Source organism: Nuphar pumila, chromosome 10 (assembly GCF_984573655.1).
Source record: "Nuphar pumila chromosome 10, dmNupPumi1.hap1.1, whole genome shotgun sequence".
NCBI classification, from domain to species: Eukaryota; Viridiplantae; Streptophyta; class Magnoliopsida; order Nymphaeales; family Nymphaeaceae; genus Nuphar; species Nuphar pumila.
This window is the reverse complement of record NC_143258.1, coordinates 106,080,402-106,097,101: the sequence shown is the minus strand read 5'-3', so window position 1 is coordinate 106,097,101 and position 16,700 is coordinate 106,080,402. Positions and strand designations below refer to the sequence as shown.

Here is a 16,700-nt window from a genome sequence, read left to right as displayed (position 1 = left end):
TTATGACAAAAAACAAGGTGATTTATTTAATAAAAAATCATGTTTTTAAGATAGGGCCTATTTCGAGTACATTTTAACCTTAAAACAATTGAATTTAGTTTTACATTTAAGAGATTAATTAAATAAAGAATGATAGTTTTTTAACGTTTTAACGCATCAAACTTCACCTCAATATGGCATTCGAATATGAAGTCATGGCCAAAACAAGTTAACCTCTTGGGTCGGTCTAAGTCTAGTGCTAACAAAATTAGGGATTATCATTAGGAAGTGCTAACGACAATTGGATTATCGTTAGTAGGTCTTGAATTATTGCTCGCCGCTCTCTAATATGCCATTAGTGATCCATTTGGTTCATTTGGTCCAGATTTCACATGCAGATTAAGGATAAATCCTCCCCAACTTGTCATTCCTATCTCAAACTCTCAAAAACTATGTTAATTGAACCTAACACTCATCTTGGAATCTCATAATACCTATCATGTCTACCTCTTTATCCCCAAAACCTTAGCCCCTAAACTCACAAGGAGGAGCATTAGCGTGAACAACCAATAAGATTGTGTCATATCATACGAAGAGAAATATATATATTCAGATCCAAGCAACTTAGGATTTAAATCCAAACCCACTTAGAAAACTACAAATAGAGGTCCTCCCCTCTATTCTAGTCATCTAGAACCGGAGTAAAAAGACCCTACTGCACGAGTAAAAAGACCCTACTGCACTGAGAACCCACCCTAACCTAGGTCCACCTTACTTTGTCAAGACCACTAGCGAACTCTCCTAGTTCTAGGTCCAATCCTAAGATCAACGCTATCGAACCCTAACCTTCCTAAGCCTGAGCCCTGCTGAGGTGTCGCATGATTTTAGTCATGCTCATTATCGTCATGTGAAATGACTACTTAAGTCTGAGGTGAGATTCAATTTTTGTGTACTTTTTATTGTATTTATTTTATTATAAAAAATATTAAATTTTTAATGTTAATATATTCAGTTTTTGTTTTGTGCTTTTTCGAGGCTTGATGGTGGTTCACACTATCAGGCTCACCTTATTTTATGACTCACATACGAGGTATGAGACCCTTGCAAGCTACATCTCAGACATTGAAGATTTTGAAGTTTCTAGTATAATTGATCTCTACTTAGCGAAAGCGAAAAGATGCACAACTTGAAGAGTAGACCCCACATCTCTCTCTAATTTCAAATTTAGATCCAATTTTTTAATATGCCCATTTATAAATACATCTAAAAGTTAGATTCACCATGTGTTAACAAGTTCAAGTCTAAATGATCCCTATGTCATCCTACATTCACATAGGTTTAGGTTTAGAGTAGGTGATAACAAAAGTTAGGTGCCTACAATGATTAAATGGAGGTTTTTAAGGTATTTTTATAAATTTGACCTTGCAAATGTGTTAGGCATGGTCGATTTCCTAGTAAATGATACTTGGACCTATTTTTCTTTAAAAAAAAACACTTTTTAAGCTTTGAATAATTATGAAAATTTTAAGCAACTGATTTTTAAACCTTATAAGATCTAACTCACGTGCCAGAATCAGATGATCCAACTATCAATTCTTAAAAAACCAAGCATGTAGCACACATTTATTGGTCAGATTTGAGCAAAACATGAAAAAAGGCCCCCAAACCCCATATGATAATAGTATGATCCATGTAAGCAGCTGAGGAGCAACCCTACTTGAGATACTTTTGAAAAAACTTGACTTCGCTTGACTCACCGAATGCCAGAAACTACTTTAAAATCTTTATTAACACCTAAAAAGTTTCCAATTAACATATCCTTTATCACTAATAAAAAATATTGCATCATCTGCATATATGTAACACCTCGATCTGAGACCTCGAGAGTCCAAGTTCGGTTGATATTACTTTCCAGAGTAAAAGCATACAAAGTTCACATAGAGAAAACATGGCTATTTTTTTTTCTTTTTATAATAACTTAATTTTCTTCATAAAGTTCATCATTCATAACATGAGAAAATAATGATTACATAAGTATTCAATGACAAGAAAGTAAACTAATAAGTACTCTACTATAAAGTCAGAGTAGCCAATCACGTCCTACCAGTGCTAGTGTGCCTGAAACCTATAATTGTAATTATAGAGGGCATGAGTCAACAACTCAATAAAGAATATTTATAAGCAAATAATGACTTTAACTTATAACTATAGTGAGTTCTAAGCTCCCAGTCTGAGTTTAGTTTTCGATACATCACACAAAGTTTGTATATTTTAAATTTCTTCTACAACTCTCTCAATCAAACACTTACTCATACAAAACTATAACACTGGGTCAGCTATACCGATCATAGCCGTCTAACGAGAATAACCCAAATTGAATATAAATCCAAGTATAATCAACCAATTATATTATAATATATAGGTTTAGAGGTTAAGTAAATGAAAATGATTGTACTCTATGACAAAAATTATGCATTTAAAAAAATACCCCATAATTTATCAAATCTGCTGAATGAACAATTCCTCATGTTTCTACTATTTTTTGGATGCTTTTACCCCTCTCAACTATAGATTTTTATTTTTTTGGGTCGCGATGCTAAAAGTAGTTGGATCCAAGAAACTCATCAACAAAATTGCATATGAGGTTATGATATTTCAAAAAAAAATTGCAAAATTCCAAACACTTGCAAAAATCATGACGAGTATTGCAAGACGCGTTTCAAAAATCCTATAAGTATTGTGAAAGTTCATACCTTGTGAAATTTCAAAAGAGTATCACATGAGGTATTGTGAAATCATGAAAAACTTGCAAAAGTTCTATATTACGAAATTGCGATGAGTATTGTACGGGTATTGCAAAAAAAAACTTACAAAATTTTGTTCTATATAAATGACACTTCGTTTCTCACCCTCTTATTTGCATCCGAATTCCATTTTTTTCGCAACCCTAGAGTTCTTGTGGTCCTCAACTTTTTATTTGTATTCAGATGCCCTAAGTGGATATAATTTTAACAGAATGAATAAAAACTTGGTTGTCATTTAGATGTAAAGTTCATTCATGGTTGTATTTAAAAACTTAGTTGTAATTTTGCATGTAAGGTTAATAAAATTTGTAGTTGTTTTGATATGTTTGTTGATGAATTTTAGTTATAAATTTCAGTTCTATTTGTATGTATCTTTAAATTGTTAAACAGGTGGATCTGTTCTTTAGCAGTAAAATTTAAAGCAAAAATATCATATAAAAAATTCAGATATTTTGAAACAAAGTCACATATATATGTGTGAATTTGTATAGGAGATCTGCTTGTATATATGCGTCATGTTCTTTCACAAAATGAAGTCGCTCATACATTGCATTCATTCCATTCTTTCACAAAATCAAGTCCCTCGTACATTGCATTCATTCCCTTCTTTCATAAAATGAAGTCGTTCATACATTTTATTTATTCCATTCTTTCATAAAATGAAGTCACTCATACATTTCATTCATTTCATTCTTTCGCAAAATAAAGTCATTTGTACATTGCATTCATTCAATTCTATCACAAAATGAAGTCGCTTATTCATTACATTCTTTCACAAAATAAAGTCATTCATACGTTATATTAATTTCATTCTTTCACAAAATAAAGTCATTCATACGTTATATTAATTTCATTCTTTTACAAAATGAAGTCACTCATACATTTTGCATTCATTCCATTCTTTCACAAAATGAAGTCGATTATACATTGCATTCATTACATTCTTTCACAATAATGATGTTTCTCACTACCTCTTTAATGAGAAAAAAATGGAGCATGTGTAAAGGTACATTAATCTCTTTGGCCTCAAGAATGCCAAATTGCACTACATCTTTGATAGGGAAAAACATAGTATATCATCATTGATTTTTTCTATCCCACCCATATTGTGTGATCAAACAAACACTAATTATGAGATATGTCGACTCTACATCATTATCACCCAACACATTTTTTCGGCTATCACAGTTCATTAGAGCAGATACTTTCTACATCATCATTCTTCACATTCTCTATGATGAGAATGCAACACTCATGAACAACTCACAGACTTCCGGTTTTCTGTCTCACGTATACCATAAGATCTCACCGTTGATGCTTTTATTGAAAAATTCACCATTGATGAGGTGTCTTCGATATTTTCATCGCTGATGCTTTTACTGAAAAACTCATTGTCGATGAAGTGTCATCGATCTTCTCACTGCCGATGCTTTTATAGAAAAAACTTGCTGTCAATGAAGTGTTGTCAATGCTTTTACAGAAAAAACTCACCGTCGATAAAGTGTCATCAATGATTTTACCGAAAAACTCATCGTCGATAAAATGTCGTTCATGTTTTCAGGGTTTACCACCTCCCATGAACTGCCACCGATGAAGCATTTTTGCTAAGCCTGAATATCATCGAAAGATCATTGGAAGGATTGGGGACCACCGGTTTGGGACCAAAAGAACTCTAGGGTTATGAAAATAAGATATCAAGATTCAAATGAATGGTTGAGAAACAAAACATCATTTATATAGAACAAAATTTCGTTAGAGAAAAGAATTTCACAATATCCCTGCAATACTCTTTTGAAAATTTGCAAGATACGAACTTCCTCAACACTTAAAAGATTTTCACAATGTGCCTTATGATACTGGTCATGATTTTTGCAAGTGTTTGAAATTTTACTTTTTTTTTTTAAATAACACCTCATGAGATTTTGTTGACAAGTTTCGTGGGTCTATCCACTTTTAACGTCAGGACCCATGAAAATCGAAAATTCGTAGCTATGAGGGATAAAAGTGTCCAAAAACAATAAAAACCTTCATAATTGTCTATTTGACAGATTTAATAAATTATGAAGCATTTTTTAAAATACATCTTTTTTTTGTCATATAGTACGGTGATATAAAGATTGATATGGTATTGTATGAAAGTAGATATCGGGCTTAAAAGTGCTTAATCCATAGCTGGACAGTTTCCTCTGGACCTCTTTTTTGACCATAAGTTGTGAGTGTATGCACAAACACTACAAGAAAAACCCTAATTAGCGACAAACAAAATTCATCACAAAGTACAGACGGATTAGCGAGAGAAAGATATTCGTCGCTAAAATATCAATTATTTGTGATTTTAGCGACGAACAATATTTTGTCGATAATTCATCGCAAAGTAGCAACGAATTAGCGATGGATTTTAATCTGTCTCCATATCCGTTGCAACTTAGCGACAGATCAACGACAAAACTATTTTGTCGCTACATTGTCGCCAAATAGCGACAGAATTAGGCCGTTGCTAATCTGTTGCTAATTTTCTCATAAATCCCTATTTTTTTCCCTTTCTTTCTCTTTTCTGTTTCATCTCCACTGCGTTTCCCGACCCACCTCCCGTCGCACCCCAGTCGGCCTCCTGTTGCCCCCTGGCCCGCTCCCTGTTTGCTCTCTCTCTCTCTCTCCGCTATATTTCTTGTCCGCCACCGGCATCTCCTATATGGTGACCCCTCAGGTGGAGACCCCCCCCTCTCTCTGTTTGTCTTCTTCCTCTTCGCTCCTCCAGTCCGGCAAGGGCCTCGGCTCTACCGTTCGGGCTTTTCGACAGGCAGGGGCCTCGGCCTCTACCGCTCGGGTCTTTCCAGCACGCAGAGCGAGGCCCTGCCTCTTCCCGTCTGGCGAGGGCTTTGGCCCTGCCATTCGGGCTTTCTGGCAGGCAAGGTGAGGCCTTGCCTCCTACCGTCTGGCAGGCCCCTGTCGCTCAAGTTTTTCGACAGGCAAGGGGCGAAGCCCCCCTGCCTCTGTGTGTTTCTGATAGGCAGGGGGGTGCCTCTGTGATTTTTTGACAGGCAAGGGGGGCTCTGCCCCCCGCCTCTCTGTTTTTCGGCAGGCAGGGGGGATTTTTCCCTCTCTGCCTTTGTGTTTTCTTGCAGGCCGAAAGGGGCCAAGCCCCTGTCGATTGGGCTTTTGTGGGTCGATAGGGGCCGAGCCCCTGCCGCCTCCCGTTCTTCTTGTTGGCAAGTCAGTCGAGGCTGAGCCCTTACCCCTGTCTATTTTTTTTTCAGAAGGTCGGCAGGGGGCTAAGCCCTTGCTATTATCCCGGTGGGGGCAGAGCCTCTGCTGACGATCTTCCATGTAGGGGCAAAGCCCGACTCAGTGGGTGGGTGCATGCTAGGATTTTGTCAAGGTTAGAGTTTGTGCATGGTTAGGGTTTAGGCTTTATTTGTAAGGCATTTTTTAGGAGGTTTTATTTTCGTTTTGATTTTTGTTTTGTTTTGTCTTAATCTGTTTTGATTTCCAACTATAATTTTTAGCATTCAACTAAGTTTTTGGTGTGATTTTTAACAGCTTTTACTATTTTTCAGTAAATACAAGGAGCTCTGAGCACTGTGCTTGTAAAGGATTTTCGGTGAAAAGCAATTCAAATCAGGTAAATACCTGTGGTGAGTAAGTGATGCAAGCACATCACATGTTATTTAATTTATTGGATGCAACACTTTTTTGTTCACACACTCACTTAGTTGTGGATATCTAGGACTGCTTTGATTGACTTTGGAGATCATGCTGAGCATAATTTTAATGTATGAGAATATAAGTGTTCTTATTTTTTGAGTACGGATTCCATGCTAGGCATGGTAGTAGTTAGCGGGATATTGGAGTGTGTTTGTTGTAGGTACATGTTTGACAGTTTTTTGATATGAATGATTTGAATGTATTGCAATGTTTGATGTGATTGTATCAATGCTTGCATAAAGTTACTTTCAATTTGATTATGACTTTCATGTGAAATTGTATCATAAAAACATGCTTCAAATGAATGTATTATGTTATGAATAATTTGTATATGAAAATATTAATTTAGCAATGCATGCATCATAGTTCTTATGATTGTATGATAATATATATATCTGTGTGTGTGTGTGAGAGAGAGAGAGAGAGTGATATATACCAAATATATAGCATGCATCATATATTGCATGATAAATTTGATATTTTCTTCATCATAGCATTCTGATGATTCTCTTTTAACTAGTTAGGATACTATTCATAACATCATATGACAAAATGACTGTAAACCGTGAATGGATGTACCGTAAGATAGTTGACAATGAGATATCACTTGAATATATGGATGGTGTTGAAAGTTTTATTAAATTTGCAACGGCAAGTGTTAGTACAGTGGATCCCACAGGTCGGATTAGGTATCCCTGCAAGATTTGTAAGAATAATCGATTTGTAGAACCTCATGGCATTAGACATCACTTATACAGAAAGGGTTTTGTGAGTGATTATCAGAATTAAATATTTCATGGTGAAGAATTTAGGAACAATTTTGATGCACGGGTGGATGTGGTGCACGATAATCCATATATAGATTTGATATTTGATGTCGTAGGAATAGAACTGCGTTCTGCTATAGGTTTTAATGATGTAACAACTGCGGTAGATGAAGAATCACCAAACGATGCAACTATTAGATTTTATGATTTACTTAGAGATGCTGATGAGCTACTTTGGAATGGTTGTGAGAGTCACACTATCTTGTATGTAGTTTTTCAACTACTTAATTTGAAGTTCGAGTATAATTTGAGCCAATCATGTTTTGACCATTTGTACTCTATTGTGAAGAGTATGTTGCCCAAAGATGAGAAATTGCCACAAAATTTCTATCGTGCAAAGGTTATGGTCAACGTTCTAGGTATGGGGTATCAAAAGATAGATGCTTGTCCAAATCACTGCATGTATTTCAAGGATCAGGAAAACAACAGATCATGCCCGTCATGTGGGCATCCTCGGTTCAAGCCAAAAATAAGAGGCAATGGTAGCATGTGATCAAAAGAAGTTTTATACAAGTCGCTCCGTTACTTTTCTATTGCAACAATTATATATGTTTTCGAGGATAGTTAAACACATGAGATGGCATGCAAATAAAGTTTGACATGATGAAGACAAGATCACGCATCCTGTTGACATGGAAGCTTGAAAGCACTTTGATCGTACTCATCAGAACTTTGCAATGAAAGTGAGAAATGTTAGGCTCGATCTATGTATAGATGGATTTAATCCATTTGGGGGTAGATCAACTCCATACTTATGTTGGCCAGTATTTGTAACTCCATACAACCTTCTACCAAACTTGTGTATGAAGCGTCAAAATTTTTTCTTGTCTCTATTGATCCCTGGTCCGACCATAATTGAAGAGAGTGATTACTACCAATCAGATGATATATATGACTTCTCTTATGGTCACGATGTTGGGCATGATATGCATATCATATCTTCATTGATTGATGGAACATTCATGGAAGACTGTGATTCAAATGATATACCAAGTGGATGGGCAGACAATGAAGAAGAGGAGGAAAAAGAAGAATATGAAAGTCAAACAAGTGATAAGGAAGAATTCTTGAGCTAGTGAACAAAATCTTGTAATATAAACCTCTATTGCATGATATTTTTTATTCTTTGATTATGTATTTTCGATACATAGAGTTATGATTTGAATGTATTGTAACGTGTTTGAATGACTCAATTTTATTACAATACTTAATGTGAATGATTTGAATTATTTGAATGTATTGAAATGTATTATAATGATTTAAAGGTATTCCAATGTTTGAATGTATTGCATGACATTTTTTATTCTTTGATTATGTATATTTGATACGTATAGAGTTATGATTTGAATGTATTGTAACACGTTTGAATGATTTGAATGTATTGCAATACTTGATGTGAATGATTTGAATTATTTGAATGTATTAAAATGTATTGCATTAATTTGAATGATTTGAAGGTATTGCAATGTTTGAATGTATTGCATGACATTTTTTATTCTTTGATTATGTATCTTCAATACGTATAGAGTTATAATTTGAATATATTGTAACATGTTTGAATGTATTGAAATGTATTGCAATGATTTGAAGGTATTGCAATGTTTTAATGTATTGCATGACATTTTTTATTCGTTGATTATATATCTTTGATATGTATAGAGTTATAATTTGAATGTATTGTAACATGTTTGAATGATTTGAATGTATTGCAATACTTGATGTGAATGATTTGAATTATTTGAATGTATTGAAATGTATTGCATTGATTTGAATGATTTGAAGGTATTGCAATGTTTGAATGTATTGCATGGCATTTTTTATTCTTTGATTATGTATCTTCGATACGTATAGAGTTATGATTTGAATATATTGTAACGTGTTTAAATGATTTGAATATATTGCAATACTTGATGTGAATGATTTGAATTATTTGAATATATTGAAATGTATTGCAATGATTTGAAGGTATTGCAATGTTTGAATGTATTGCATGACATTTTTTATTCTTTGATTATATATCTTCGATACGTATAGGGTTATGATTTGAATGTATTATAACGTGTTTGAATGATTTGAATGTATTGCAATACTTGATGTGAATTATTTGAATTATTTGAATGTATTATAACATGTTTGAATGATTTGAATGTATTGCAATACTTGATGTGAATTATTTAAATTATTTGAATGTATTAAAATATATTGCATTGATTTGAAAGATTTGAAGGTATTACAATGTTTGAATGTATTGCATGGCATTTTTTATTCTTTAATTATGTATCTTCGATACGTATAGAGTTATGATTTGAATATATTGTAACGTATTTGAATATATTACAATATTTGATGTGAATGATTTAAATTATTTGAATTTATTGCATGACATTTTTTATTTGTTAGAATATGATTCATGGAGGTTACAGTAGTCGTTCACCCAGTAGTAGCGAGTCTCAACCTTCATCTTCACAGGCTGTTTTGATATGTATATCATTTAACTAATTTTATACTTGATTAGTTTAAATGTGCATTCTGAGAATTTTTAACGCATTTTTCTACAGATAATATTTCGCTTGTACATGGCTTACCTACACCAGTTGTTCATACAAGTCATGAGCCAACGCAAGATATAGGGTCTTCTGAGTCTGACACAAGAAGACTCATTCAAATAATATATATTGATAATCGACCGTAAGTATTTCATTTTCACTTATTACTTATCTTATAAATATTGTTTATTGATAGTTAATGTGTATTAATTCATGTATAACACGAGGTTCGAGCCACAAGAAACAATACGAGATATTAAAAATTCACTACTTCAACATCTACCAGGATCGGTCGCTCAATGAAAAGAGTACCCGAAGGTGTTGGATATATTATGGCCCTCATTCACGGTATATAAGCGTTTCTCATAGTCAATGTATTTCATATTTGATTTTTTGTTATAGTCATGTCTACTAACTTTCTGAAAATATTTGTAGGCTTCGAATCGCTTCGCGACTACGATGGAGGAACATGATGCAATGAAGGTATGACAGAAGGTGGCTGCCTGCACAATATAAAGACTGAGCGTAGTGGAGCTAAAGAAGCAGATCGAGACGATAAAGAAGAGGATGCACAAAATCTTGACGATGATTAGATTCATGTGTTGAATTTGTTGTACCTTCTTGTTGTTTTAAAAATGTAAATGTTCAATTGTAAATAATTAGAACTTGCGAATTTTATAGTGTATCGATTAATTGTGTTAGTTTCTTTTTATGTTTATTTTTTATGTATACTTTAGTTTTTATTCACAGGAAATATAAATTGTATCATGAGAATTTTTTCTCGATATTTATGTTTTAAACAATTTTTTTTTCTTATTTGCGATGAATTAACAACGGATATATCCATCGCTATTTACAACCGACGTCCAATTTAGCGATGGATTAGGGATGAATTTTAATTCGTCACAAATGTGAATTGATCAATGTTTTTGCGATGGATCTTAATTCGTCGCTGGGTTCATCGCTATAGTACCGATGGATATTAATCAGTCGCAAAACCAAAATCTCCATATAGTAACAACATCCTTGCAACGAATCTTAGCATTCGCTAATTCATCGCAAATTAACGACGTAACTGACGATAGATAGTTTTCATCGTGAATTAGCAACTATAATTTTGTGATAAAAGCTATCCGTCGCGATGTCAACGCTAAGACGGATTAGCGCCAGATTAGCGACGAATTTAAGTCGTTGCTAATTCACAGATTTCTTGTAGTGTAAAATTCACAGAAGCACCAATACCTGGCTAGGTGAATCTGCATAACCCAAAGAGGGTGCCTCATTTTTTTTATGTATAACCTGAAGAAACTGCACCCAACATGAAGATTTGATCATGTGGGCTCAGCCTGACATACCTATGATCGTCGAGCCAGTGGCTTAAAACTCTGAGGATAGGACCCCTGCTCCCTAGACCTATGCTGGCCATTGCTTGTTCAGGGAGAGGGAACCCATGAAAAACTGAATGTCCAAACAATAACGGTGGTTTCTCCTTGCTATTAAAAAAAGCAATTGCAAGAGCACATTTTCTTAAGAAAACCATGTTCATCAGCATAGTAGCCGAACTCGTTCTCGGTTCATTTTAATCGCGATCCAGCGATTTCACACAATAATCGGCAGGATGAAATCGTCTCAACTGAGAATCGCTAGTCCTCGGCAATTTAGCTCCTAGACGCCTCATGACGTGGTCCTCTAATAGAACTTTATGGCTCATTAGTTTATTGGCACATTTGAATATTCATTAACAAAAAAGAGATAAATTTTAATGAAAATAATGTGATTTCAACCATTTTAACATTGTTGATGACGATTATAGTTACTCTAAATAAATATATCGAAGCACATTGGGGCATCTTGATTACAAATAAATCAAATGATAAAAAAATTCAAAGTGGTTTTCATTAATTGGTCCAATGATCTTGAACACTTCTATGACCATAAAATGCCCAACCACCAAACAAACAATTCATCAACCATCACATGGGACGCCAACAAAAATAAGTATAATAATACCACATAGTAAGTAAATAAATACATAAAGCTTTAAAATAAGAATCTAATTAAATAAATAAGAACAGCTAGAAAGAGAATCCCATGCAACAAACTATTAATAAGATAACATGAACAACAATTATTAACTACACGATTCAACAGTCTGGACATTACAGATAAAGTCATGAAAACTATCGTTCTTGGTTCTTCTAAATAGCAACAGTGCCATTCATGTTTTTCTAATATTATCAAGCCATGATACAAGCACACACATACAAACACACACAGATACACCATTCCATCCATCCACCTTTGGCTTCAGGTCCTATTCTTACACTTCTCCACTGCCCTTGGAGCTGAAAATGAAGACATTAAGAAGAAAAAAAAACTTGGTTAGTTTGTTCTTCTTTGATTGTTTTTGGATGCAACCACTTATCTAGATAAATGGGATAGGGTGGGATGTTCTATTACTGTGCATAATGCAATTTCCCAGCTTATCTCATTTATTTGAATGAGTGGGTTCATCAAGAAAAACCCTTTAAGAGAGAGAGAGAGAGAGAGAGAGAGAGAGAGAGAGCACTTGTGGCACGTATTGAAATCATTGAGTTTGGTGGTTTTTGGTTATGCCAAAATCACAATATCATGTTTGGGTAACGCCCAAGGTCTAGAACTTTCTGAAAATCAGGTATGCCCAGGATCTCAGTATAGCATCCAAACATTGAATTTGGAAGAACCAGTCAGGGGGGGCATGAACCAACAACCATAACATGAACCGCGCACATTGTAGGACCAAGTTGGTACAATATAAAAATCAAGTCATTTGCAATATTATTAAGGGTAACAAATAATTAACATTGATATGTGGATTTAGAGATACAAACCAAGTCCAATGGCCTCAGATCCTTTCATGATGCGAAGTCGTTTGCAGGAATCAACAAACATCCTGCACAATGGTATCAAGTTGGTATTAACAACCTAATTATTTCTTAATACTTGCTGAGACCGATTAATTTGCACAAATTATCGTAGAAGATTTTGCATGAGTTAGCTTGGATAAAAATTAAAACTAAATTCAATGGCATCACTGTAGACTTACTCCCAAGGAACATCCCCCACCAGCATCCAGTCACCATCCTTGTCTTCATAGGTAGGCACGTACTCAGAGCCATTTAACAGATCAGTCAGCTTGCTCTCATTCATGAAATCCCTACCGTTCATCCCTTTGAACCAAAAGATTGCCTTTAGAGAAAAACAGTAATAACAAAAATAACAGCCGCAGTAACAACAACAACAATGGTGATCGATGATGAATGTGGTCTTAATATAGGAAAATTTTAAAAAAACGCACCTAAAGTTTTGGCAATAATTGAAAACACAACTAAGTTTTAAATATTGTAATTAACACGCCTATATTTATGCTCCGTACTTGAGAACATATTTCTGTCAATTTAACTCGGGTTTTCACTATCACAAGATGAGTTAATCGGTTAAAATTAATGGCTTACTGCCTAAACAATCTTTTTTTCTTTGTGAAGGTTTCCCACGTTCATTCTTTCCCAGCAACCATTGTTTCCCACCTACCCAACCTCTATTATCGAAGTTATCTTCATCGAGGACTTCCCCACATCCCAATACCCTTGACACATACAGATGTCATATCAAGTAAAAAAAAAAAAAACAGGTGCATTTTTCTTAATATTACTAAAAAATTAGGTGCTTCTTAAAAACATGCTTTTGACGGTAAACTGGTAATTCAGTGCACATTTAACGGCAACCTTGACAAAAATAAACTTTGGACCTTTTTTTAATTAATCATGAAAATATTTATGTGTGTTTTTAACAGTATGCAAAACTTAGGTGTGCTTTGTATTATTGCCCAAACTTTAAGTGCATTTTATAATATTTCACATTAATATAAGTTAATTTACTATGTGAAAGATACGGATACACACGACCTGGGTTGAAAAGTTTTTTATTTGGAAAATAGGATATGAGGACGTACATTTTTTTAATTTTTAGTAAATAAGATTTATTTTTTGATATTTTTCTAAATGTATTTTTATTGAAACATTTACTAAAATAATGTCAGCACACATCAGCAAGACATCGCATGCTAGACTCGTGTCATGCATGCATTCTAAATGGTGCATCATTGTGACTAGGGGGTGCAAACGGATCCAATCCAGATCAGCTAAATACTTAAGAAAGTCAAATCCGAAATTGCTCTGAACCAATGTTATCAGTATCGGCAGAAAATGGATACTCCTGCAAGCCTGAATCGGCTATTTTTTAATAAATATAAAAAATACAAAAAATTATTTTCATGATTTTAACATGTGTCACGTTATGATTGGCACATAATATTTTTTTATTAATTATTTTAAGCCTATACAGAATCGGTGGCCAAACGACTCAAGGACGATACCGATACTGACATTGGTCAGACCAGCAAAAAATCATAAAAGTGACGTAATGGATCAAAGTAGGTTAGGTTGCATGAGTACCTAGCAGAGTAGAATAGAAGTGGTACTCAACTTGGATAGTGGCTCACCTAGAGCCTCTGCTGGTTATGCAGTTGAAGTTTGAGCCTCTACATTCGTGTCATGTCTAATCAACAATGAGAGTATTAGTCAGAGTCTACCACTTGGTTTGAGATTTCCAATCTAGCCATGGTAGTCACCAAGATGACCTGACTCTGGCTTCTATTAGGCTGAAAGAATAATCTGACCTGGTTCAGTCATGTCTAATCAAGTAAAATTGGTGATGGTTATGTGTAATTTGTCTTAAACATTATTGGATTAAAAAGTGAGACAGAGCCAAAAGTATCAATTACCTTCTGAACTATTCCCTGTCATCAATTTCACTAAACATGTTGGTCGTTAATTAAAGAACTCAAAGAGTAAAGAGTAGATCTACAAATTAACTAGACAAATTTCCTTGGAAATAAAGGTCGTAAAATTAGCAACTATTCCTCTAGTATCAACATCCTCAAGGATCAAGGAAGTTATTTGAAGTTAATGAATAAATCTAGACTTCAAAGTGTCAGAATACCAACTAGTCTGACGGCAGGCTTGTGTCACCAGACCTGGTGACCTCAGGTGCGTTGGGTTTGGCTCAGTCAAGGTGGCTTGTCAGTTCAGACCAGGTCGTCTGGCCGAGCCACTTGACCATGACACAGCATGGTCAGCCTAAGATTATCACCAAGCTCAAGAAACCTGTAACAACTTGACCGAGTATGGCCCTTTTATGTTAGCGACGTGACTGAACCACCGTAAACTATGTCAGACAGCTAATTTTTTGCTGGAGCCGACCTGTTAGGGTAATGGCAAAGTGTACCATTGAACCAACTCAAGCCGACCAGCCTGTGACATGATCAAATCATGGTGGGGTAGGCTCGACCGAGCCATTAAAACCAGCACCATCATCATTATGGGCATTATCATCAAATCAAACTCATCCTCATAATTATGAAAACAATCACCACTATCATCATGTTCATCTATCATCATGATCATGGTCATCATCATCATCACAACCATCATCATGATTGGCATGGTACGTACCAATGGTGAAGCAGCTGAACATGGCTTCCAAGCCTTTAGACAGGTCTTGGTAGCTCTTGTACATCTTGAGGTCCACCTTGCGAAGGTAAGGCGCGCCATCCATGCTCACCTTCACGAATGTGGCGCTGTTCTTCTCGCCCTCCTCGCCGTTCTTTGCAGACTGAACGGCCAGGATGTTCTTCCTGAATGATCGAACGGGTGGCCACCCGACCACTTGTGCTCTACATATACCACAACCATGAAAACACAATCAACAAAGAACCATAAGCAAAAAAATAAAATAAAAAATAAGAGAAGTAAAAACAAACCGTCAATTCGATTTCCAACAAAAACACAAAAAACCAACGGTATTTTCTTTTTTTTTTTCGATAAGAAAAAAAGCACCACATAATTTCATTACTATTTTAATCACATGAGTATATAATTAACCTTTTGAAATTCCGTCATCCGATCATGATATTTAAAAGCTTTTCTTCCTCTTCATCTAAATGAAAGGAAGAACCTTGATCTTCAGAGAAAATCTCAGAATATCTGGGATAAATAGCAAGGAGGAAAAAAAAAAAGCCAAATCTTGGGCGATGGTGCTGTTTCATGAAAGATGCCAAAACCTTCGTTCTCATTCCTAAGAAAAGGCTATTCTGGTCGCTTCTGAAAATCACCATCTTACGATTTCAACCTCTACCTCAGAAAAAACCATTTACTTTCGTATATTCTTCCTAACCCCCCCTTCCCCCCACCCCGCAAAAAAAAGAAAAAAGAAAAAAAAGAAAAAAATGGAACCTCACATATAGTTTATGGTAGGCTAAGAGAATTCAAAATTTTGCATACTTGGCTGCCGGTGGCTTCTCAGGATCATTAGGAAGGAGGGTTTCCTTGGGCAGGTTCTTCATTTTCCCGGCCAGATCCGCGGAGTCCTTGGCGTTAACGGTCGCCGAGTCTCCGAGCTTGAGCTTCCAATCGACCACGGCGTTCGTCTCTGCGAAGCCCCTCTTCCCGGCGGCCTTCGGCGCCTCGCACTCGGGGACCCTATCATCGCCGGGAAGGCCGAGCCTGAGCTCTGTCGCGTCGAAGTTGAGGGCCATCCCTTCCCTCTTCCTCTCAAGCACCACCATGCTCGTCATCTCTCCTTCACCTCTCTCTCTCTCTCTCTCACTGCTTCTTTAGCAACTAAGTAGACAAAAGATCTTAACCTTCTATTCTCAGATTAGCGCAAACTTCAAAGCAGTACCGGGGGGTGTAATGTTTCGCCCGATGATTTAGCGACAAGTGGTCAAGTTCTACAAGAAA

General features: G+C 35.5%; 1 protein-coding gene across 1 annotated transcript; it reads right to left on the bottom strand.

Annotated features, from left to right (window-relative positions):
• Positions 1-11,953: 11,953 nt before the first annotated feature.
• On the bottom strand, positions 11,954-16,658 carry LOC149827782 (auxin-induced protein AUX28-like). The gene is made up of 5 exons (XM_090019626.1): positions 16,242-16,658; positions 15,414-15,634; positions 12,947-13,070; positions 12,732-12,793; positions 11,954-12,206 (listed from the first exon to the last, which is right to left on the bottom strand). The coding sequence occupies exons 1-5, from the start codon at positions 16,532-16,534 to the stop codon at positions 12,169-12,171; spliced, it is 738 nt and encodes a 245-aa protein (XP_089875752.1). The 5' UTR covers positions 16,535-16,658; the 3' UTR covers positions 11,954-12,168.
• Between the last annotated feature and the right edge of the window lie 42 nt (positions 16,659-16,700).